The sequence below is a fragment of the Cetorhinus maximus genome, chromosome 6 (assembly GCF_964194155.1).
Source record: "Cetorhinus maximus chromosome 6, sCetMax3.hap1.1, whole genome shotgun sequence".
In the NCBI taxonomy this organism is placed as follows: domain Eukaryota; kingdom Metazoa; phylum Chordata; class Chondrichthyes; order Lamniformes; family Cetorhinidae; genus Cetorhinus; species Cetorhinus maximus.
In genome coordinates this window covers 154,792,231-154,818,298 of record NC_135884.1, presented here as the reverse complement: position 1 = coordinate 154,818,298, position 26,068 = coordinate 154,792,231, and the positions used below count along the sequence as shown (strand labels likewise).

At 45.5% G+C, this 26,068-nt stretch overlaps 1 protein-coding gene across 3 annotated transcripts in view; it reads right to left on the bottom strand.

The window, feature by feature from the left end:
- LOC144682252 (transcription initiation factor TFIID subunit 4) overlaps positions 1–26,068 on the bottom strand; it is a 325,379-nt gene that overhangs the window by 249,383 nt on the left and 49,928 nt on the right. For 2 of the 3 annotated variants that reach the window (XM_078544695.1, XM_078544694.1), the window contains exons 3-9: positions 20,935–21,066; positions 15,786–15,986; positions 15,601–15,648; positions 13,449–13,571; positions 6,278–6,367; positions 4,843–5,103; positions 944–1,037 (exon numbers count right to left, since the gene is read on the bottom strand). In XM_078544695.1, the coding sequence (XP_078400821.1) occupies positions 944–1,037; positions 4,843–5,103; positions 6,278–6,367; positions 13,449–13,571; positions 15,601–15,648; positions 15,786–15,986; positions 20,935–21,066 (949 nt within the window). The remainder of the gene's footprint in view (positions 1–943; positions 1,038–4,842; positions 5,104–6,277; positions 6,368–13,448; positions 13,572–15,600; positions 15,649–15,785; positions 15,987–20,934; positions 21,067–26,068) is intronic. The other variant, XM_078544697.1, reaches the window with a different exon arrangement.

Here is a 26,068-nt window from a genome sequence, read left to right as displayed (position 1 = left end):
AGACAGGGTTCAATGGATTTTTGGACACTAAGGAAATCAAGGGATGTGGGATCAGGTGGGAAAGATTTGGTGGAGAAGATCAGCCATGACCTTACTGAATGGTGGAGCAAGTTTAAAGGAACATGGTCCAGCTCTTAACTTATATAACCGCGTGCTTGCTCCACCCAGTCTTCTTCGACCCCATTTCATCCTACACTCACCAAAAATTTCAAATATTATGATTCCAAGACAAGAAAAAAAAAAGAAAAAGGATGAAAGGAAATGGAAAAAACAGCTAAAAAGGAAGTAAGAGAAAGTCAGAGAATGCGAGAGGTTTGATAGGTCATTGACCTGAACCATTAACTCTGTTTCTTTCTCCAGAGAGGGCGGGAGGCAGTGCAATAATGGTAACATCACTGGACTAGTAATCCAAATACCGAGGTTAATCCTCTGGGGGCACACATGGGTTCAAATATCACTGTGGCAGCAATCGGAATTTAGATTAAATTAATAAAACCAGGAATTGAAAGCTAATCTCAGTGATGGTGACCATGAAACCTTCAATCATCTTAAAAACTCATCTGGTTCACCAATGCCTTTTCGGGAAGGAAATGTGTCTTTGCCTTGTCTGGCCTACATGTGACTCCAGGCCCCCAGCAACGTGGTTGACTGTTAAATGTTCTCTGAAATGGCGTTGCAAGTCACTCAGTTCAAGGACAATTAGGGATGGGCAACAAATTCTGGTCTTGCCAATGACACCCACATCCCATGGAAGAATAAAATTAGATGCTCCCAGATCTGCTGACTATTCCCAGCATTCTCCATTTTTATTTCAGTTTTCCAGCATGCGTAGTATTTTGCTCTGGTTAGAGTTGGGGATTGGTCATCAAACAGGGCTGAATTTGACGAGACGGTGTTGATGTGATGTTACCAGTCACCAAGTGCAGGTTATTGCTGATCATACCTGGTCTGATAGATGGGGTAATAACCACTGGCAATCTCACTTGAGCTCCTAGACCAGGTTGCCTTTTCACTGTCTGTACTGGGGACTGTACGATCTGTTAAAAGAACAGATGACATGAGATTCTATAATTAATAATAATATAATTATTCATAATATTCTTTACCCTTAATGACTGAAGGCTTCACAGTCTACTTGTGTCTATATTCCACTCAGCCTACTGTGCACACTAAGAACAGACCTTGCAGCCTCCTGCACATATATCTTGGCCCTTCATGTGAGTCCTGGTCACAAGGGGACACTGTATTGAAGAATTCAGTGTTTCTCCAACATCTCAAGTACAGAAGTTTCAAATATGATGCACATTATCAGAAAAACGAGCACCGTCTTCACCTCATAAAACAAATAACAATCCCACATACTGCAGTTTAAATGCACAGCTTTTCACTGAAGCTAAATTCTACTCTTCCTCCAAATGAAATTTCCTTGGGAAGCCTGCAGGTTAACTCTCAGCCAAGAGCAAAGTTGCACATTTTACTGAGGCAACAAAATAAACAACATCGTTTTCAACATCATTCTTCACTGACTTAATACCAAACATATTTATGAGCATCCCACCTTCCACGGACCCAGTGAGATTGGAGGTGCTTCTCCTCATGCAGCACCGCCCCTGAAAAGGCAGCACCCGACCTCCTGTGAAACACGGGTGTCCCACCTCCCACTGCAGCCCCTGCCTCCCGCACCGTATAATGGGGGCACCCCAACTTCAGCAGCACCACCTGCCCCATCTCCCGCAGCACCCCTGGCTCCCTCCCAGGAAGTGGGGGAGCCCGACCTCCCACAGCACTGCCTGCCCTGCTCTGCCTCCTTGAAACAGCAGCACCCCACCTCCCTCCCGCCCCACTGTAAAACAGTGGGACCACACCTCCCCCCCACCGTATAACAGCTGCGCCATTCTACCTCTCCTCACCATGAAATGTTGGTGCTCCACCTGACCTCTCCGCGAAACAGCGGAACCCCGCCACCTCCCCCACCGCGAAACAGCGGCACCCCGCCACCTCCCCCACCGCGAAACAGCGGCACCCCGCCACCTCCCCCACCGCGAAACAGCGGAACCCCGCCACCTCCCCCACCGCGAAACAGCGGCACCCCGCCACCTCCCCCCACCGCGAAACAGCGGCACCCCGCCACCTCCCCCACCGCGAAACAGCGGAACCCCGCCACCTCCCCCACCGCGAAACAGCGGCACCCCGCCACCTCCCCCACCGCGAAACAGCGGAACCCCGCCACCTCTCCCACCGCGAAACAGCGGCACCCCGCCACCTCCCCACCGCGAAACAGCGGAACCCCGCCACCTCCCCCACCGCGAAACAGCGGAACCTCGCCACCTCCCCCACCGCGAAACAGCGGAACCCCACCACCTCCCCCCCACCGCGAAACAGCGGAACCCCGCCACCTCCCCCACCGCGAAACAGCGGCACCCCACCTTCCCCCACCGCGAAACAGCGGAACCCCACCACCTCCCCCACCGCGAAACAGCGGCACCCCACCACCTCCCCCACCGCGAAACAGCGGCACCCCGCCACCTCCCCCACCGCGAAACAGCGTAACCCCGCCACCTCCCCCACCGCGAAACAGCGGAACCCCGCCACCTCCCCCACCGCGAAACAGCGGAACCTCGCCACCTCCCCCACCGCGAAACAGCGGAACCCCACCACCTCCCCCCACCGCGAAACAGCGGAACCCCGCCACCTCCCCCACCGCGAAACAGCGGCACCCCACCTTCCCCCACCGCGAAACAGCGGCACCCCATCACCTCCCCCACCGCGAAACAGCGGCACCCCACCACCTCCCCCACCGCGAAACAGCGGCACCCCACCACCTCCCCCACCGCGAAACAGCGGAACCCCGCCACCTCCCCCACCGCGAAACAGCGGCACCCCACCACCTCCCCCACCGCAAACCGCAAAACAGCGGCACCCCACCACCTCCCCCACCGCGAAACAGCTGCACCCCACCACCTCCCCCACCACGAAACAGCGGAACCCCGCCACCTCCCAGCCGCGAAACAGCGGCACCCCACCTTCCCTCACCGTGAAACAGCGGCACCCCGCCACCTCCCCCACCGCGAAACAGCGGCACCCCACCTTCCCCCACCGCGAAACAGCGGCACCCCACCGCGAAACAGCGGCACCCCACCACCTCCCCCACCGCGAAACAGCGGAACCCCACCACCTCCCAGCCGCGAAACAGCGGCACCCCACCTTCCCCCACCGCGAAACAGCGGAACCCCACCACCTCCCCCACCGCCAAGCAGTGGCACCCCACCTTTCCCCACCGCGAAACAGCAGAACCCCACCTTCCCCCACCTACGACTATGAAACTGCAACACCCCACCTTACCGCTCTCCCCCCGCCCACCATGAAACAGTGGCACCCCACCTCCCCCATGAACCCATGAAACAGGGACGATACCACCACCCTCCCTTCAACTTGGTGAAACAGGGATGTTCCCCGCCACTCCTCTGGCGTCTGCTAAATATTGAAGAGTAAAGTACTTTTTTTTTGTTCCCCATTTGTTCCTGAATATTTTTGACAGGTGACTGCCTGATTGTGCGAACTGTCTGCCGTGCTGAAACCTGACAGATGCAGGGGTCTAGATTAACAAACAAACCTGGAAACAATAAAGTTACTGAAGTAGTCTTGAGTTAGAGACTGCCATTCAACAGGAGGATGAAAGATGTTTGAGATAAGAGTAAATTCTTTCTGACTTAGTTTCAAATTTAAATGCAGCAGATTCCTTCTTAAAGATTTCCCATTTCAAGCAGGATTGAAAGTTTGTTGCTGAGAACTGGAACGCTTGCCAGGGGTGCAACCTGATCGATCTATCAATTTCAAATCTGCTTTCTGAGGCAAGGTTTCGCTTTAGGGACTCTCAACCAATCGAGCAGCAGGGTTTGAACAATGCCCCGGGACACTGTGCTAAACCCCTGCTAAAGCACTCTGTGCTCTCCAACACGCTTGTGTAACTCTCACAGGCAGCACTTGTTACACTTGAAATGAGGAGCACCCCATAAAATTCTGCAGTGACTATAAGACTATTTACTATAGACTGCTAAGTTCTACTTTGTCCCAAATGCATGGAATACAGCCCATGATTCACGTAGCTCTATGTATCAGCTATGGTTTCCTCATTAATACACTGTTATTGCAATGGAGCACTGCCTCTGAAAGAGAGTTTTAGAATCACATAATAAATGTTCTTTCCCTCTTGAGAGCAAGTATCCCGTGCGGTGGCTGGCTTATACTCTATTGTGAGAGTTATTCGGTGTATAACGGATACAAGCACAAATTGCACATAGGATGAATAACATCTTGTCCAATCAAGAATGTCAGTTACTCCTTTGGTGGAATGTACATGAGAAGTGTACACGCATCTTGCAATCATTCCTGTGCACGAACTCGTCAGTTAAAGATAAAACTGCAACGTCTGCTCTCTTTCGTTTATTAGTGTTTGACTCCCTTTCGTCTGAAGCCTTTCAAAGCCGAACATTTAGAAGAGCACTCTTACACCATTTCCAGCTTTTTACCCTGTATTCACAGGCTGTTAAACCCATTGGTTTCTCCTTTCCAACTGCAGTACATGTCTTCCTCATCTTCACCTGTAGTTTTCCTAGCCCTGTGTGTTTTGGTAGGTTTTATAAAATGTCTGCCAGCCTCAATCCAATCATGGAATTTATAAGCTGCCTTATCTCTTCCAGCTGCTGACGGACCTTGTGTAAATTTGCAGTGTTTTTATTCCAGATTTCCAGCTGTTAGTTTTACCTTTCAGCCCTCCAAACTGTCCCAGACTCAACCATTCACGCACTACCAAGTATAAGTTAGTCCCATGTCACCACATACCAGATGGGTGCTCCGTCCTTCCTGGGCTAAGTTGATGTGTGCCTGTGTCACTGCAGTTGTTCCTGAGGCTGCGTTATCAGTGACGGGCTGCCGTATTCGTACAGATGGTCTGGCCACGAGTGTGCTGACAGTCGCTGTCGACTGTGGTGCAGATGTGGTCTGTGCAGAGGCCACTGCCTGTGGCTGCTGAGGTTGCTGATTCACCTGCAGGATGCACTGCTGATTGTGAGCCAGGGACTGCCTCAAGGCTGGCAAACTTTTCTGCAGGAAAACAAGAAGCAGATAACGCTGAAATGTACTTTCAACAGGCAAATGTTTCTTTTTAAACAAGATATACATCCGTTGCTAAAACTAACTGGACCATACACAAGAACTTTTGACACAAGAAAAGGGCATAGGCTCAATAAACATTTAATATTCCAAAGCCTTCCTCAAGATTTAGGGAGCTGACTACAGTCTCTGTTCAGGGCCAAGGCTCCGGCAAATATCAATGTGCAAATTCCCAATCTCAGTCACAGTGACAGACAAAAATTTCTGACCAACAGGGGGAAAAGGGTCCACACAACTGCTTAAAAACTTGCAAAGAATAAATAGAGAATCTGTCTTCTCCTCCTCGATATTCGTATGTGTCCATGGGGAATGCCTGCAGATTGTTAAACTGGAGAAATACATCCCACCTGATCCTCTCTCCTCCTACTATTAACACATTCACTTTCCAGCAGATCCTCCTCAGCAGCAGGAACCCATGGGATTTTATACCTTCCAGGATCCACTGGATCAAACTTGCATCCCCACTGCTCTCCAATTACCATCCAACAAATTGAAGACAGAACGAGGACTGAAACTGGGAATTTCTTGTTCAAGTGCAACCACAAGCTTCAGAACTGCCAATCCCTTCCCCCTCTCCAGCTCCCAACCACCCCCAACATACAACAGCTACTCAATAAAAAAGTGTAAATTATCCACAAATGAAAGTGAAGGTCACAACCTCAACACAATCCCAAATGTGGGTATTCTGTGCATACTTTAGTCAAAGTGAGAACAGTTGGGCTTAAGATTGGAAAATCACTCCCTCCTTAGATCCAGGTACAGACAGGGTCTCTTACAGCAGCTACATTGTCGAGTTCATCCTCGGCTTTTACCCACACTAATTCTTTTGACTGTGACTAATATGAGCAATTAAAATCTCACTTCTCTGAGACTTAGGGAAAACTACATTATCAAATTCAGCTTCGCTCTCTGTGGAACCCACACTACACCTGCCCTGGGAGAGTCTAATGGGAGGCTAGAGGGAGCTTTACTCTGTATCTAGCAGGGTTTTCTTACTATGAAAGAAGCTGCAGAGTGTCCAATTCTTACAGGACCTGTAGATGTACATAAAGTGCACACAGATCGCCGTATAAAAATATACATCCTGTTTCTATTCGTACCACACCTTGAGAAAAGGCACCAGGTATGGCTGTGGGGATGATTTAAGTTCTGACTGAAGTCGGTTTGTGAACTCTTCTGGTTCAATCTTAGAGTCCTTCAAAAGAGAAAAAGACAGACAGTTAGGATTTTTCAGAGTTAGCAACATTTTTAATTTCAGGTTATTTTGTCCATTTCTCTTGGATGGGATTGCCATGTTGTCTCCAGAAGGAAGTCAGTAAAAAAGGGCTAAGCCTGGGCATTGAATAACTTCCCCCCCAATCTTGCCCCTCACCAATCCACTTTTGCCAGCTCTTCAACTGAAACCATTCACAGTCGTCACTTCCCTGCTTTGTCCCTATGAGTGTGCGACCTCACCGGAGTGGGAGAGAGTTTGATGAGCTGAGGGAAACTTAAATATCTTTCTAAAAATCTAATATTGCTTGTAATTAACATTTAACTACAAGTACTGTTTAACTGCAAGGACTGTTTAAATTAGAAGTCTCATCGAGGGCCTAAGCAGGGAGATAGGAGCTCTCTATTGGCAGCAGCTGAAATAGGTAATTAAGAAAACCAGCTTGAACTGGTCTTGTTGTACCTGAGCTCAGCTAGTCCCTTGATTTAGAACATATAAATTCAGACAGACATTTTCAGTGCAACCAACACTGAGTGTGCAACCTCAACAGAATGAGAGTTTGGTGAGCTGGAGAAGTACAGGGAGGTGCTCCTTTGCTTTTCTAACTTGTTCACCCAGTAGGAACCAGTTCTTTCTCAACAACATGGAAAAATGCTAGCTGTTCGGTGAGTATCTGGTAAGTGGCCAAGGTCTATTCCTAAGTTTTAAAATAGCACAGGAATTTGTGATACGGTTATTAAATATATAAAAGAAAATAAATAACTGAATAAAATAATTAAATAATTAATTAAAGTACATAAGTATGGCAAGACAGGTAGTGTGTCGTGGCTGCAGCATGTAGGAGCTCCTGGATGGCAGTGTTATCCAGGGCAAGCAGGTCTGAATTAAGTGTCTGCTACTTGAGGAGCTTTGGCTCAGGGTCACCGAGCTGGAGGCTGAGCTGCAGACATTGTGACACATTAGGGAGGGGGGTTACCTGGATGCTTTGTACCAAGAGGCAGTCACACCCATTAAGGATAGGATCGTCTGATTTAGGAGATGGTCAGGGACACGAAGGTGTGACTATAGCTGAGGCAGTGAAAGGGGGAGGGGGGGGGGGGGGGCCAGAGGGCAGGAATATCAGCCTCTGCAATTGTCCAATAGGTTTGAGGCTGTTTCAGCTTGTTTGTATGAGAGCGGAGGCTGCCGGGTGGATGAGCTGACTGTCCAAAGCTCTGTGATACAAGAAGCACAAAGCAATGTAGTGGTAGTAAGGGACAGTATAGTGAGAGGGAGCAATGAGCGAAAACCAGATGGCTATGTTGCCTGCCCGGTGCAAGTGTTCAGGACGTTTGCTCAGGGCAAAGAGGAACTTGCAGTAGGAGGGGAGGATCCAGTGGTTGTGGTGCATTTAGGTACCAACGATATAAGCAGGATGAGGAGCTGAGCACCAAATTAAGAAGCAAAACCTCAAAGATAATAATTTCTGCATTACTACCTGAGCCACTTGCAAATTGGCATAGGACAATTAAGATGAGAGAAATGAATGCTTGGCTCAAAGATTGATGTGGGAGAAGTGGGTTCCAGTTCGTGGTGCACTGGCACCAGTATTGGGGAAAATGGGATCCGTGCCATTGGGACAGTCTACACCTGAACCATGCTGGGGCTGGTGTCCTTGAAAACCACTTAACTAGGGAAGTAGAAAGAGTTTTAAACTGAACAATGAGGGTAACGGATCAAATTTGGGAAGATGTAGTAGACCATAGAGTACAAACAAGGCAAGAAAGAAAGGTATTAATATGGCAAATGATAAATGGACCATGACAGGAAGGGACAGGGAGTACAAGCCTAAAAGTAAATCTGCAGCTAAGACTAGATGCTACAAAAATAATAGGCCGACAAAACTAAAGGGTCTGTAGCTAAATGCACGTAGCGTTCGAAACAAACCAGATTTTTTTTATTAATTTAGGAAATGCGGGCTTCACTGGCTGGGCCAACATTTATTGCCCATCCCTAGTTGCCCTTGAGAAGGCGGTGGTGAGCTGCCTTCTTGAACTGCTGCAGTCCATGTGGTGCAGGTACACCCACAGTGTTGTTAAAAAAGTGCGTCCCAGGATTTTGACCCAGCGACAGTGAAGGAATGGCAATATATTTCCAAGTCAGGATGGTGAGTGAATTGGAGGGGAACTTCCAGGTGGTGGTGTTCCCATCTATCTGCTGCCCTTGTCTTTCTAGATGGTAGTGGTCGTGGGTTTGGCAGGTGCTGTCTAAGGAGCCTTGGTGAATTCCTGCAATGCATCTTGTAGATAATACACACTGCTGCTACTGTGCATCGGTGGTGAGAGGAGCCAATGTTTGTGGATGTGGCAAGTAACATTCGCGCCACACAAGTGTCAGGCAATGACCTTCTCCAACAAGAGAGAATCCAACCATCACCCGTGGATGTTTAATGGCATTACCATCACTGAATCTCCCACTATCAACATCCTGAGGGTTACCATTGATCAGAAATTGACCTGGACTAGCCATATAAATGCTGCAGCTACAAGAGCAGGTCAGAAGCTATGAACAAAAACAGAATTACCTGGAAAAACTCAGCAGGTCTGGCAGCATCGGTGGAGAAGAAAAGAGTCGACATTTCGATTCCTCACGACCCTTCAACGGAAGTTTGTTCTTAGTTTTTGTTTTTATCTCAGAAGCTATGAATCCTGTGGCGAGTAACTCAGCTCCTGACTTCCCAAAGCCTGTCTACCATCGACAAGGCACAAGTCAGGAGTGTGTTGCCTGGATGAGTGCAGTTCCCACAACACTCAAGAAGCTTGACACCATCCAGGACAAAGCAGCCCACTTGATTGGCACCACATCCACAAACATTCACTCCCTCCACCACCGACGCATAGTAGCAGAAGTGTGTACCATCCACAAGTTGCACTGCAGAAACTCATCTAGGCTCCTTAAGACGGCACCTTCCAAACCCACAATCACTACCATCTCGAAGGACTGGGGCAGTCGAGACAAGGGAACACCACCATCTGCAAGTTGCCCTCCAAACCGCTCAGCATCCTGACGTGGAACTGCATTGCTGTCCCTTCACTGTCACTGGGTCAAAATCCTGCAACTCCCTCCCTAACATTACTGTGGGTCTATCTACATGTACTGCAGTGGTTCAAGAAGGCGGCTCACCAACTTCTCAAGGGATAGACAATAAATGCTGGCCTGACCAGCGAAGGCCACAACCCCTGAATGAATTCTTTAAAAATTAGAGAGGGTTGGCCCAAGTTCAGGAAACCAGGATGTAAAAGCAGTTTGGGTTGAGATGAGAAATGAACAAGGCAAGGTGTCACTTGTGCGAGTGGTGTACAGGCCCTCTAATTGTAACTACATGGTAGGACAGAATATAAAAGAAGAAATAATGGAAGCTTGTCAGAAAGGTGCAGTAATAATCATGGGGGATTTTAAACTACATATAGACTGGAAAAGTCAGATAGGCAAAGGTAGCGTAGATGAGGAGTTCACAATGTTTTTGGGATAGTTTCTGGAGCCTACCACAGAGGAAGCTACACGAGATCTGATATTGAGCAATGAGATAGGATTAACTGACCCTCAGTGAAAGCACCCCTCGGTAGCAGCAATCATAATATAATTGTATTTTACGTTCATTTTGATAGAGAAACGACTGCATCTAAGACAAGTATTTTAAACTTAAATAAGGGCAATTATGAGGGCATGAAAGCGGAGCTAGCCAAAGTGAACTGGCAAATGAGGTTAAAGGATAGTTCAATAGAGGTTCAGTGGCAGACATTTAAAGGGATATTTCAGAATATACAGAATAGATACATGCCAATGAGAAAGAAAAATTCCAAGGGGAGGGCCCACCATCCATGGTTAACTGACAAAGTTAAAGACAGAATCAAACTTAAAGAGAAAGCATATAATTGTGCAAAGACAGGTGGCAGGTCAGAAGATTGGAAAGAATATGAAGAGCAGCAAAGAATGACAAAAAGATTAATAAGGAGTGAAAAAGTCGAGTACGAAAGAAAGCTAGCCAGTAATATAAAGAAGGATAGTAAGAGTTTCTGTAGATATTTAACTTAAAGAGTGAACAAATGAGCATTGGTCCTATCGAGAGTGCATCTGGGAATTGAGAATGGAAAGTAGGGAGATGGAGGATGAATTAAACTGGTATTTTGCTTCAGTGTTCACTATAAAGGACACAAGTCACATCCTGGAAATAGCTGTAAATCAGAAATGGAAGGGAGGGAGGAACTCGGGAAAATTACAATCACCAAGGAAGTGGTATTAAGCAAACGGTTGGGGCTGCAGGCTGACAAATCCCCAGGTCTGGATGGATTTCACCCTAAGGTCTTGAAAGAAGTGGCTAGTGAGATAGTTGATGCACTGGTTTTAATTTTCCAAAATTCCCTAGATTTGGGGAAAATTCCATTAGATTGGAAAATAGAAAATGTAACTCCTTTATTCAAAAAGGGAGGGAAACAGAAAGCAGAAAACTACAGGCCAGTTAGCTTAACATCTGTCATAGGGGAAATGTTCGAAGCTATTATTAAAGATGTTATAGCAGGGCACTTAGAAAAATTCAAGGCAATCAGGAAGACTCAACATGGTTTTGTGAAAGGGAAATCATGTTTAACCAATTTATTGGATTTCTTTGAAGGAGTCACATGTGCTGTGGATAAAGGGGAACCAGTGGATGGACTGTACTTAGATTTCCAGGGAGCATTTGACAAAGTGCCACATTAAAGGTTATCGCAGAAAATAAAAGTTCATGGTGTAGGGGATAACATATTGGCATGGATAGAAGATTGGCTAGCTAACAAGCAGAGAGTTGGCATAAATGGGTCTTTTTTCTGGCTGGCAGGATGCGACGAGTGGTGTGCCACAGGGATCAGTGCTGTGGCCTCAACTTTTTACAATTTATATAAATGACATGGACGAAAGGACCAAAGGAATGGTTGCTAAATTTGCTGACAACAAAAGATAGATAGGAAAGTAAATTGTGAAGAGGACGTAAGGAGGCTACAAAGTGATATAGATAGGTTAAGTGAGTGGGAAAAGATCTGGCAAATGGAGTATAATGTGGGCAAATGTGAAATCGTTCATTTTGGCAGGAAGAATGAAAAAGCTTATTATCTAAATGGTGAGAGATTGCAGAACTCAGATTCAGAGGGATCTGGGTGTCCTCATGCACTAATCACAAAAGGTTAGTATGCAGGTTGGCAAGCAAGCAGCCTTGTATCCACTGGAATCTAGAAGACTGAGAAGCGACTTGATTGAAACATACAAGGTCCTGAGGAGTCTTGACAGGGTGGATTTGGGGAGAATGTTTCCTCTTGTGAGAGGATCTGGGGGTCACTGTTTAAAAATAAGGGGTCGCTCATTTAAGACAGAAATGAGAAATTTTTTCTGACTGTCGTTTTTGGAACTCTCTTCCTCAAAAGGCTATGGAAGCAGAGTCTTTGAATATTTTTAGGGAAGAGCTAAATAAATTCTTGATTAACAAGGGGGTGAAAAGTTATCAGGGGTAGGTAGGAATGTCAGCCATGATCTTATTGAATGGCGGAGCAGGCTCGAGGGGCCGAGTGGCCTACTCCTGCTAATTCGTATGTTCGTCCATGCTTCTAAAACCTTTAAGTATTTGAGGGTTAAATTTTTCAGTTTTATTGTGCGCTTACAGCGATGCATTCCAAATCCTTCCCACTTGAGCCAGTTAGGATTGACGTCAGGAAGCACTTCTTCACACAAAGGGTAGCAGAAATTGGAAACATTCCCCTGCACCTCACTCAGTGCCCCCACATAATCACCACAAAAGGCTGTGAAAGTTAGGGGTCAACTGGAGCTTTCAAAACAGAGTTCAACTGAATTTTGTTAGGCAAGGGTATCAAGGAATATGGAGCTAAGGGGGTAAAATGGAATTGTGCTACAGATCAGTCATGATCAAACAGAATGACAGAACCAGCTCAAAGGGCTGAATAGCTAACTCCTGTTACCATGTCTCTTGTACTGATCCTGAGTCTTTTATGAATTCACTGACCAGTTGAAAAAATCTTTCACTCTTTACTTGCAAACATTTTCATTTTTACGGAATAACTTTATAGATCCCCACAATCATTTCTGCTTCAAGATGTATAATCTGTCATTGTAAGTTTACCCTGTCCACACCTATTTCAGTTTAGGTGATCTATGATGTACCTCCTTCACGGCGCCAAGATCCTTTTTGTAAAAGGATCTACAAAACTGCACAATACTCTGACCTAACTTGTGCTTTACAAATATAGCATCTTGCTCTTCTAGAGCGTCCCATTGTATAATTATAATTCGCCCTTTTTCAATCCGTAAACCTGTTTTGAAGGACTGTGTATCTGCACTCAGTTTTTTTACTGTGAACTAGGTTGTATTTCTATTGTTATTTTCCACCAAATGTATTACTTTATGTTCATTCATGTTTAACGGCATTTGCCACAGACCTGTTCACTGTCCTGCACTCTGTGCCCTCCTGTGATCTTCCTCCCCAATTCAACAGCAGCAAAATGTCACATTCATTCCATCCCCATGTCCATGTTTTGTGCATACAGGAATACAAGACAAGTGCATGTTCGACTCCCATCACCAGCTCCATCATCATCTTGTGAAAAAAGTTACTCATTCCTCCTCTGTGCTTTCTACTCATTAGTCTCTTAAAGAACACTATCAGATGCTTTTTGAAACTTGTAAGTGGTTCTGTAGATTACAAAGTGAAGGGTAGCACTTGGAACCTCTTACTATCACTCAAGTATGCATGTATTGGGCAATTTCAATGCAAACAATGACTAAATTCTTATTTACTGCTGTAATTATTTGCTCAGACATACAGACTTTGTCCATTACATGGTGCAAATACATTCTTTGCTTTTCCAGCAACACAAGGACACACTAAGCTTAACAGTCCATTTTAAATAGGCAGCAGCCATCAGCAAATCCTGGAAATTTGGTCCATATTCAGGCTAAACACACACTGTGGGAGTCTGATGTTCCATGAAAACTACAATTACTACTATAAAACCAGTTAGAAGCAAGCTCTGCCACTTGCCAACAGATCTTGAACAAGGCTCTTCACATTCCGGGAAGTGTCTGCAGACTGTCCACTGTGTGATGCAAGTTTAATCAAGGTTGCAAGAAAGTTCTTGCACTTCTTCACATTTTCCTGCATTTCCTAGATTTAAAAGACGAAAACATGAGCATTAATCACAAGTATTTATTGCCCTCTCTTGTACTTCTTTCCCGAGTCTTTTTCCCTGATCTCCTGAAGGATCTGGTATGTCAATATTCTATGCTTGGAAGGATAGAAGAACTGTCTCCACATATGAGGAGTTGTGCTGCTCACAATACTACTTGCGAGGTGGTACTCATTTCGGTTATTCACCTATCGATGACTCAAATTCAACTTATCATTGTTTAGTCTCTGGTCAATCATCAGGCAAAGATGATCGCCTCAGCGAAATGGAACAGGGCTAAGTTGGGCTGGGGTCATACAAGTGGCTCCAGGGTTCAAACAGAAATGAGGTGACACACCTCCTGATACAAGTTCGGAACCAAGATAATCCATGGCAGAGTTGGCAACTTGGTACTATTGGTGCCAATCATCGAGCAACCAGCCATGCTCTCTAATAAAATCTGAATGTGTAGCCCAGAAACCAAGGATTAAGACCCTTTCTACTCAGCTCCATGTAGCCCCTAAATTGCTATAGGCTTGCAAGCCAGAGCTATAATCGCAATATTTAAATTTCCAAGGGCCTTCATAGAGTAAACAGGTAAAAACAATTTCCTCTGGTTGGAGAGTCAATGACAAGGTCATGAATTTAGCACTGTCACTAAGGAAGTGAAGAGAGAGGGACAATAAATCCCTAGATAGAGGATTACTGGAGCATCAAACGTTTTGCCACAGGGAGTAGCTGAGGCAGAAATCATTGTATTCTTTGAAGGAAGATCAAATAAATATTTGCATCAGCGAATGATATAGGGCTATGGAGAAAGCACAGAAACATGACAGCCTGAATTGCCTCCTCTGAGTTGAGTGGTCCTGGCTGTACAAACAGTGGCTACAGCAATCCAATGCTACCCTTGCTTGATGTCCACACACATGTACAATGACAACTTGCATTCATATAGCACCTTTCACTGAAGGAATATCCAAAGGAAGTGCCAAACTCATGGGCTGCCAGAAAGCAATCAGGAGCAGAAACCCAAGCTTAGGTTTCTCCCCTTCCAAGGCCAGGGAAGCAAAATTATGAGCAATCTCTCTCCTCGGAGCCTTGTTACTGACCAAGTCCCTACTGATGTTAATCCAGCTCCCTCACACAGTCAGTAAGCCCTCCCAGCAAGCTGCCCCATCAACATTTGGTTTTTGTTAAAAGATTGTTGACAATTCCAGTTTGCAGAAACCATACAGTAAAATTCTCACGAAGAATGGATTTCTTCTTAAGCTTTACAATCTAAATTCTCTAACACCAAATGCATCCCTACACAATTCCATTCATTTTTCTGGATTGCTCTTCCTTCTACTCCTGAAGGTTATTACTTTTGCTAGCGCTCAGTTCCCCAAGCACTGTCAAACGTTCGGTACCTCACTTAACTTTGGATCTGTGCACACATACACTCCATGAGAGCACTGGCACACCATTCAAGTGTGAAAGACATCACAACCTATTCAACTGCATTTGGCATCACTGCCAAACTTGATCCCACTGAAACCTCACACATATGGACAGACAAAAACACACACATAGCAAGGAACAGAGGGAAATGAGCAGGAATGGTGACGCTGGCTGATTTGACTTTTACTCGACCCAGTGCTGCTGCTTTGGCTGAGTTCAGTTATCATAGCACAGACTGTTCAGAGAGTCTGGACTCATCCTGATCTCCAAGAATGAGTCTTGCACTGGGTGATGTATTCATCCACTGAACGAACAGTTCAAATCCCCTCAACAAAAAATTTAGTCGATGTCTCAGGCATTATGAACAGGAATTAACGAGGGGTACATTTGTTAGCTCTGCAAGTTCCTTTTTGGGCAGCGTGTCCGGCAGCACAGGGCGACAGGACATTGCTAGGTTAATCATAGGCACCTCCTCCACAGGAAAGGGAAGATGTGTGTCTCAGTCACTGCCAGATCAAATCAGATCAGATCACGTCACATGCGTCCCAGCAGCCAGCTGAGGAGTGACATCAGCTCAGGCTAGGTTACCTGTCCAGCTTTCGCCAGGGGTGCAGCAGAATGTGGTGCCAGGGAAACCTAGGGTAGGGGAGGAGACAAGAACACAAATAACATTAAACGCATTCACCACCACACCCTGGATCTCTTGAAGAGAATTGGTAAAGTCAATTTTTAAGAAAAGTATTTCTTAAAGAAATCAATGCGACCGCAAAGACCTGTGTAACTGTGGGCGTTCCTGGCAGCGGGGAACTGGGTATAGCTTGAGGATGGACTTGCAGTTGTGTCTTGGTTGCAGACTGGGGCTGAAGTGAAGCGGGGGTCTGGGTTGGGGCTTGAGACATGATGGTGTGATGGCTGCCCACACCAGTTAAGGTTGTTGTGTATACAGTCTGGGAAGTGCTGGTACGGCCAGATATCTGCAACAAATAACAGCAACTTTAAATCTCACCAACAGGTGGAAAATATTCTTATCCAAAATAAAAACGGAATATACTATAAGCACTCATTAAGCCTGGCAACATCAGTGGAGGGCGATACAGATTTCAGATTGATGATCTTTTCATCAGAACTGACCAGAGCAGAATTTTAACACTCATGCAGCCCGCTGGCCAGTTTAAGGGACTTAACAGGGTCCTTTTCGCTGGGAGGATGTTTCCCTGACTGGGAAGCCTAGAACATGGGATCACAGTCATGACACCACAATTGTCATTTGGCCCTTGAGCCTGCTCTGCCATTCCATATGATCATGGCTGACCCTCTACCGATGCCACACTCTCGCTCTCTCCCCATCCCAATTGACGTCTTTAGAGTTCAGAAATCTACTTCCTTCTTAAATATATTCAGTGGCTTGGCCTCCACAGCCTTCTGTGGTAGAGAATTCCACAGGTTCACCACCCTCTGAGTGAAGAAGTTTCTCCTCATCTCAGTCCCAAATGGCCTAAACCGTATCCTGAGATGGTGTTCTAGATTCCCCAGCCAGGGGAAACATCATCTCAGCATCCAGTCTGTCCAGCCGTGTCAGAATTTTATACTCATCAATGAGATCCCCTCTCATTCTTCTATACTCCAGTGAATACAGGCCTAGTCAGCCCAATCTCTCCTCATACGACAATCCTGCCATCCCAGGAATCAGTCTGGTATAGAAATGGCAGAGATGTTGACCATTTTGGACTGAGAGGGTTATGAATCTTTGGAATTCTCTACCCAGAGAGCTATGCATGCTTTGTTGTTGAGTATACGCAAGACAGAGATTAATAGATTTTTGGGTTTAAAGGGTATTAAGGGATATGGAGATAGTGTGGCAAAGTGGAGTCAAGGTAGATCAGCCATGATCTCATTGAATAACCAAGCACGTTTGAAGGACAGAATAGCCTCCTCCTGCTCCTATTTCTTCTGCTCATGCTCTACTCGAGACTTCTTTTCATTTTCAGGATGTAGACGTCATTGGCAATTATACATTACACTGTCAGTGTGGTGGCTGGCCTTGTTGTAGAAGGTTGATACAACTGAGTGCCTTGCCAGGCCACAAGAGGTTAGTTAAGAATCAACCACATTGCTGTGGGACTGAGATACATACAATAAACCCAGACAGGTTAAATACAGATTTTCTTCCCAAAAGACATTAGTTAACCAGTTGAATTTTTAACAATCATCCAACATCTTCATTGTCACTTTTACTGAGGCGAGTTTTTCTTATTTCTGATTTTTGAAACCAAATTCAAATTCTCAAACTGTCCGAGTGGGGTTTGAAATCTTGCTCTCTGGATTAATAGCCCAGTAACAGAACCACTTACACAACTCCACCAGAAGTAAAAATTCGTACAACAGTATTCAAGTAAAATCCTTGACAAGTTGACAAAAAGGGAACTTTGGCATTGCTAGACTTTTTTTTAGGTATTTTAAATCCTTACCAATCTCCCTTGGAATTGCACAGAGTCAGAATCCAGTCCCGTCATTGGGTAAAGCAGGGTTAGAAGGGATCATTGGTACAAAGTACGTGTTGTAACTCAGCTTCCAGTTTGAAGTCATAAATTCTGTCCTCCTTATATTTTTATTATAAATTCTATGGCCATATTTTTAATGGAAAAATGCTATATAAACGTGTCATACTGCAGGAATTCACTAAGGCTCCTTAGACAACACCATCCAAACCCACGATCACTACCATCTAGAAGGACAAGGGCAGCAGATCAATGGGAACACCACCACCTGGAAGTAACCCTCCAAAAAACTCACCATCCTGACTTGGAAATGTATCGCTGTTCCTGATTGTCGCTGGGTCAAAATTCTGGAACTCCCTTCCTAACAGCACTGTGGGTGTACCTACACCATATGGACTGCAGGGGTTCAAGGAGGCAGCTCTCCACTACCTTCTCAAGGGCAACCAGGGATGGGCAATAAAAGCTGGCCCAGCCAGCGACACCAACATCCCGTAAATGAATTTTAAAAAGTTACACGCTCCACCAGTAATGGTGCCACAGTACCTCCAATTTAAGGATATAATTACAGCAACTCCCAACTTCAGATAAGATTACATTTTCATCGGACATCGGAATCCAGAAATGCAAAGTGTTGACAAAGTGTGCACAGACATGAACATTAATATATTAACTGGATTCAAGCAACCCAAATTAAAAATGGAGGCTGCTCCTTTCCTTGTTTTAAAATGGAGGACCCGTGATGGTCTGTTTCAGGAAGATTCTGTTCAGCAAGTTAAAGATGGAGGCTGGTACAGCCATAGTGTTTTTGGCTGAGTGCAGGCCACAGATGTGCAATGGGCTGAAGATGGTTTGACTCTTATTCCATGCACGAAAGGAGAGGTAAGGAAATAAAACTGATCCAGAGAAATGATTTACTCTGGTTTGGAATCTAGAACAAAAGGACACAACGTTAAAATTAGAGCTAATCATGAGACAAAATTAAGGAGGACCTTCTCCACACAAAGGGCAGGGGAATTTTTTTTGCTCTTTCATGGGTGTTATGAGTGTATAATAATTTTCATAATGTTTTTCTAGTTTATTGTAAAGTGAGTTTATGGGGGTTGTGTTTTTGTGTGAGAGAGGGATTTAATTACATTTTGTAGCCAAGCAGACTGCAAGTTGAAGTTATCAAAGGTAGTAAGGTGTAGACGTGTCTTTAATATGCTAATGAGTAAACATGTTTGGGGTCTTAGCATGTAAGGTGTAAATGGAATTTGCATTTTTAGATAGATGAGGGGGAGTGAATTTCAAAGAGGTTAATGAGAATAGTAGCAACATGAAAAGAGTTATATTATAAGAAAGGTTTAAGTTCCAAAGAGATAGTAGAACAATGGAATTTACATATTAAAAAGAATGAAACATACATAAAGGAGGATGAAGCTGTGTGTCAGGAGAAGGCATCGTAAGATCTAACAGAAGAGTGTGAAGTCTCCAGGATTTGTGCAAGAAGTCTGCTGTCTACAAAAACCAAAGCTGAAGAAAGCCACTTCGAATAACACAATACCCTGGATAGTGGAAACTTGCTGGATCTGTTTAACATCTAAAAAAATCTATTTTTGGACCGTTGCCTTAAAGGGGGTGTAACTGGGAGCCAGGTTAATTAGGGACTTTACGAGTTATTATGGTAGTAATTTGTAGTTCTATGTATGTGCTTGAAATCTTCTCTTTTGTTAATTAATATTTTAATGATAGTTTTTAAAAAATCTCTGACTTATTATTTCTGAATTCAGGGCACGCATCTCGAAATAAATACAAATTGCAAAGCCATTGTGATAGCGTGATCGAATTTCCCTTGTGGATTTGATCCACCTGCCACACGTCATCTGCTGCATCTTAACAACGGGATGTGAGCATCGCTGACAAGGCCAGCATTTGTTGCCCATCCCTAATGTCCCTTGAGAAGGTGGTGGTGAGCCACCTTCTTGAACCTCTGCAGTCCACGTGGTGCTGTTAGGAAAGGAGTTCCAGGATTTTGACCAGCGACAGTGAAGGGAAGCCCATATAATTCCAAGTCAGGATGGTGTGTGACTTGGAGGGAAACCTGCTGGTGGTGGCGTTCCCATGTGTCTGCTACCCTTGTCCTTCTAAGTGGCAGAGTTCTCAGGTTTGGGAGGTGCTGTCGATGGAGGTTTGACTTGTTGCTGCAGTGCATCTTGTAGATGGTACACACTGCTGCCACAGTACACTTGTGAGAATGGAGTGAATGTTTAACGTGGTGAATGAGATGCCAATCAAAAAAACTGCTTTGTTCTGAAAGGTGTCAAGTTTCTCGAGTGTTGTTGGAGCTGCACTCACCCAGACAAGTGGAGGGTATTCCATCACACTCCAGATTTGTGCCTTGTAGATGGAGGACAGGCTTTGGGGAGTCAGGTGGTGAATTACCTGCCGCAGGATTCCCAGCCTCTGACCCTGTGGCCAAAGTCTTTATATGGCTGCTCTAAGTCAGCTTCTAGTCAATGATAACATCACCCCCCACCAACCCCAGGATGTAGTACTGGGGGAGTCAGCGACGGTAATATCACTGAATGACAAGGTGAGATGGTTAGATCGCCTCTTGTTGGAGATGGTCATTGCCTCGCACTTGTGTGGCGAGAACATTACTTGTACTTATCAGCCCAAGCCCGAATATTGCCCAAGTCTTTCTGCATGTGTTCAAGGAGTGTTTCAGTATCTGAAGAGTAGCAAATGGTACTGAACATTGTGCAATCATCAGCAAACATCCCCACTTCTGCCCTTATGAGGGACAGAAAATCAGTGATGAAGCAGCTGGAGACGACTGGGCTGAGGACGCTGCTCTGAGAAACTCTTGCAGCAATGTCCTGGCTGAGATGATTGGCCTGGAATCTGGAAATCAACCCACCTCCACCTCTCCCCTCCCACCACCCACCACAAATAGCTGTGGGTGCTGGAGACAGCTGCAATTTTCCAGACTGAGATCGACAGATTTTTGCTAAGGGTTTCATAGGGTATTAGAACCAAGGCAGGTAGATGGGGTTGAGATACAGGTCAGCCATGGTTTAACTAATGTAGTGAGCTAATGAAAAAGGAAAGGGGGAGCAAGCAAAAGGAACCTTTTTAATTTTACCTGCTGCCTCTGACAGCATGCTCAGCAAGGTAAAGGCTTTCCTGGCGCCCCACTGAGGAGCTCACTCACACGCTTGCCCACCATCCTCATTAAGTGGAAATTTCTGCTCCAGAAGCAGCCCCAACAACAGGTGTTGCACTTTCAATACACAAGGCCATGAGCAGGTGGAGTGATATGACGCTTTGCATGGCAAGTCTTTTTGTCACTGGATGCATGGCATCACCATTCCTGTCCTGGAGACATGGAAAAAATAAACTCACCCTTAACAATATGGATCATGCAGGCTGGTGTTGCACTTACCAGAGTGGGAGCTGCTGTGTTGGCAGGCTGTGAAGCAGCAACTGACACTGCGTTAGCTGGCATAGCTGCAGGTTGAACTACTTTGGCTTGCACTGGGTGTCCTGGCCTGATTGAAGAGATGGTCATGGCCGGCTGAAACCATAGACGCCAGTTAATAGAACAAAACACAAGACCCCAAACCATTGGTTAACACAAGGCACTGCTACCTTGGGTGAATTTCTTTGGCGCACTGAACCACAGCTTCCTAGTATGTCTTACTTCTTTTACTCTTTACAATCTTGAATTCCCTGATTTTTAACCCTGGTTTCCTAATGAATAATTTAATTCATCCATCCACAGTCACTGGCTTTATCACATTAGGGGCCATTTAGCTGTGTTCTCCAACACACCGGGCTTTAAGTGGTAGTTCTGCCAAAAACTAGCATAGTGAGCTCAGAGGGTTTGAGTGAGGATGGTCTACCATTTCCACACCAGGATAAGGGGAAGGGAGGAGGGTTCCAGAATACCAAGAAAGCACCAGAATGAAAATTGCTTGCTTGAACATGGGTGTCTGAAAACTTAGGTGGCAAGTCGACACCAAGCTGGCAAATTCTCTGATGTGTAGCCAATTAGGAACATCAACTGTTAGGGAAGCAACAGCATCACAATCTCATTTATCTCATCTTTATTAGCTTCAACCTCGATGCCCTGCACTGCAAAGCTCTCCACCCTGTTTTCACAATTAAACCTTTTTAAGATTCTGGTACCATGCTGGATAGATCACTGTGGTCCATTTGACTAGTCCTAAATTTCAGTCTCTTCTCTCACCTATAAAGTATCCAGCTCCCTCTTGGAATTACCATGATTCTCCTATCTGAGCTATCTACAATCACTGTGAAAATTAGTTAAATCTGAACAATTTACCATCTCTCTCCTTTTAAATAACTTGAGTCTGTGGTTATGTCCAAAGGTTTATTATGGTTCAGGTTCTTCCCTCAAGTTCCAGAGCAGCTTTCCTTGACAAGGAAAAATACCAGAGGACTAAACAATCTCTGCTTGTCCAAACCTCTCATACAATTCAAAGCATCTGAGAAAGAAACCAAGTCTTGAAGAAAGTGGAGTTTGTCAACGTCCCAAAAAGTGACACAAACTTTCTGTTGTGACAGACAGGAATCAAAAGAATCTCATCAGTTGGAGACAAGAGAGTGGGTATATGCATACAGTCACCCCTGTGCAGTGTACACACCAATCCAATACTGAACAACAAGACCAAAGAGCTTGGTCAAGTGAAGATTCGGACACAGCCCAGTGTCATTTGTTTGTACCATGGCACTGATGTGCTTTCCCAATTGAGACACCATGTAACTCGGGGGTATACTCAGTCAAGCAGAGTGGGACTACCAACAGTTTGGTAGCATACATGCAGTTTAAACAAATTAAGGGTTTAAGGCTTTCCATTGGGATTATAAGGAAAATAATGCAAGGGAAAATCATTATTTTCAACAATACTTAATTTGGAAAATATTTGCTTAATATAAGATAGAGGAGGCGTAGGTTATTTCACCCCTTAGGACTGCTCCATCATTCAAATAAGATCATGGTTGATCTCATCGTGACCTTAATGCAACTCTCCTGCCCACACCATGACCTGCCCCCACCAACCCTGCGTGCCAATCCCCATTACCCTCATCTTGCTGCAGATCAGAGATCTGTCTAACTCTGCCTTGAATATATTCAATGAACTGGCCTCCATTGCTCTTTGGGAAGAGGATTCCTAAGATCAATGACCCTTTGAGAGAAGGAATTCCTCATCTCCATCTTAGATGGCAGGGAGACTCCTATTTTGAAACTGTGACCTCTAGATGTATATTACCCCATGAGGGGAACATCCTCTCAGCATCTAGCTTGTCGAGTCTCCTCAGAATCATATCTGTTTCAATAAGACAATCTCTCATTCTTCTAGTTCCACTGTAGGCCCAACCTGCTCAACCTTTCCTCATAAGACAACGTTTACATTTTTTTTCCTTCATTCATGGGATGTGGGCTACACTGGCTAGGCCAGCATTTATTGCCCATCGTTAATAGGGCAATGTTTGGTGGTAGGCTGCCTTCTGGAACTGCTGCAGTGCATGTGGTGTAGGTACACCCAGAGTGCTGTTAGGGAGCGAGCTCCAGGATTCTGACCCAGCGAAAGTGAAGGAAAGGCAACATAGTTCCATGTCAGGTTGGTGAATGGCTTGGAGGGGAACTTCCAGGTAGTGGTGTTCCCATGCGTCTGTTGCCCTTGTCCTTCTGCATGGTAGTGATCATGGGTTTGGAAGGTGCTTTCTAAGGAGCCTTGCTAAGTTCCTGCTGTACAACTTGTAGATGGTACACACTGCTGCCACTGTGCATTAGTGGTGGAAGGAGTGAATGTTTGTGGATGGGAAGCCAACCAAGCGGGCTGCTTTATCCTGGATGGTGTCAAGCTTCTTAAGTGTTCTGGGGGCAGCACTTACCCAGGCAAGTGGAGAGTATTCCACCACACTCCTGACTTGTGCCTCAGACGATGGGCAGGTTTTGGGGAGTCAGGTGAGCTACTCGTCGCAGGATTCCCACCCTCGGACCTGCTCTTGTAGTCATAGTATTTATATGGCTAGTCCAGTTCAGTTTCTGGTCAATGGTAACCCCCAAGATATTGATAGTGGGGGATTCAGTGATGGTGATGCCATTGAATGTCAAGGGGTGATGGTTAGATTCTCCCTTGTTGGAGATGGTCATTGCCTGGCACATGTGGCATGAATGTTACTTGCCACATGTCAGCCCGAGCCTGGATATTGTCCAGGTCTTGCTGCATTTGGACATGGACTGTTTCAGTATCTGAGGAGTTGCAAATAGTGCTGAACATTGTGCAATCATCAGCGAACATCCACACTTCTGGCTTTAAGATGGAAGGAAGGTCATTGATGAAGCAGCTGAAGAGGTTTGGGCCAAGGACACTACCCTGAGGGAGTCCTGCAGTGATGTCCACTGAGATGACGATTCACCTCCAATAACAACTATCTTCCTTTGTTCTAGGTATGGCTCCAACCAGCAGAGAGTCCGTCGTCCCCACACCCCCCAACCCCCAACACCCCACCACGCCCCAATTTCCATTGACTCGAGTTTTGTTAGGGCTCCCTGATGCGCCACACGGTCAAATGCTGCCTTGGTGTCAAGGGCAGTCACTCTCACCTCAACTCGGGAGTTCAGCTCTTTTGTCCATGTTTGAACCAAGGCTGTAATGAGGTCAGGAGCTGAGTGACCCTGGTGGAACTCAAACTGAGCGTCAGTGACCAGGTGATTGCTAAGCAAGTGAAACTTAATAGCAATTTTGATGACGCCTTCCATCACTTTACTGATGACCGAGAGGAGAGACGCAAGAGGAGAGTCCCTCTCATACGTGCCTTTCGTAATACCATGCTGACTCTGCTTGATTGTATTATCATTTTCAAAATATCCTGTTACTACTTCCTTCATAATGGATTCCAGATTTGCAGTGCTTTCAACTCAAATGGTCAAGCACCCAATTTAAAACCTTCCAAGTTACCCAAATATGGTATCAATACCAAAACTCACATGGCCTCATTATGCCAAGAGGAGATTTTCCAGCTCTGCTGTTCCACTCTGCACAACAGGCACCACAGACCCTGATCAAGTCATTGGCTGCAAAACAAACCAACACTATGGCCTGAATCTTCAATGCAGTAGCAATCACCGTTGGATTGTCACTCCGCTCCTATTTTCCTACCTTAGTCTGGAGCTCCACATTTCTCGCTTGGACTTCCAAGCCGGGCCTGCTGGGAAATGTGCAGCTTAGCTGCTCCTGTAGGACTTCAGTGCAGTGCAGGATCGTTGGGGAAAAAGAAGCCATGCAATCTTTTTACAGCGCTAGCTGCTATATTCCGCTAAATTTAAATATCCCAGCCACTTCTAGAAACTAGAAAGGGTCAAATTGTCATGGAGTAGCAAAGGTGTCACTGGGGAGGTATTCGGGTGGGATGGTTCAGGTGGTGGTGGTGGTCAAGGGAGAGTAGTTGGGAGAGTGGTCAGGGGAGGGTAGTCGGGGGAGGGTGCAGGCAGGGGTGTGCAGATGGCGGGAAGGGGGGTGTGCAGACAGGGATGGTGCAGCTAGGGGAGGCGGGTGTGGTATGTGATCAATACTATAGTTACCCAGGTTTTAATCCTTCTAGCTTTTCCTGGGTAACTGTTCTGCTAATTGAGTTGGAATCATCCAAAGTCTCCAACTTTTAAATTGGAGTTTCATAGGGTTCCAGACCCAGGATAATTGCCCACTCAAGTTGAAACTTCGTGGGCAATTCCCATGCAATCCTTGCATGGGGACTTACAAAGGGGTCTCCAGCACATCTTCAGGGCTACCTCTGGGGTACGACCCTCCGTGGAATCGAAAATCTGGACTAATATTACACCTTCCCATTCCCCTCTAAACCAAAACTCCTGAATCCAAGTGCCAAATATCAACACATCAAACCTTCACTCGTTCCATCTTCATCAAATGCTGCAGAACACACATATTCCCTCTAACTTCCACATTGCACTCCATCCCAAATTTGTGTGATATGCCCACAGCCTTTTGAGCCCTTGTCCATCAGTGCTTTGTGACACACACATCCTCCCCAGTGCAACGAATACTCCCCCAGTTGTATGCTATACAGCAGCTACAATGTAGAAATACAACTCCTGCCCCCAGTTGCTTGCAAAGCAATGTATGGAAAACACACACTTTTCTCAGCCACAGTTTAAATTCAAAACTTATTTTCCCTTTTTCCCCAACGGACATATATTAGGAAGTGATAAGGATGGGTTGCCTCCAACGTACAACAGGAATTATACAGTCTCTCAAAAAGCAAGGCCAGCGGGTCGGAACAAGGTTGCTCCGGTAACCATCTCTAGAACAATCCACTGGTCTGGAGGCAGATTTTACACCTTAGGCACTAGATACAAATAGCAAAGGAAACTGAAGAGGGAGCTCCTTAACCACATGTCAATCAGCTTTGCAGGGACAACAACTGACAACTGAACAAAGCTGATCTGCTCCGAAAGCTTAAGATTTTCCAAAACCTTACGTCAAAAGGTCTTTCATCACCTGGGTTCAAAGCACAAAGCCTGGGGATGG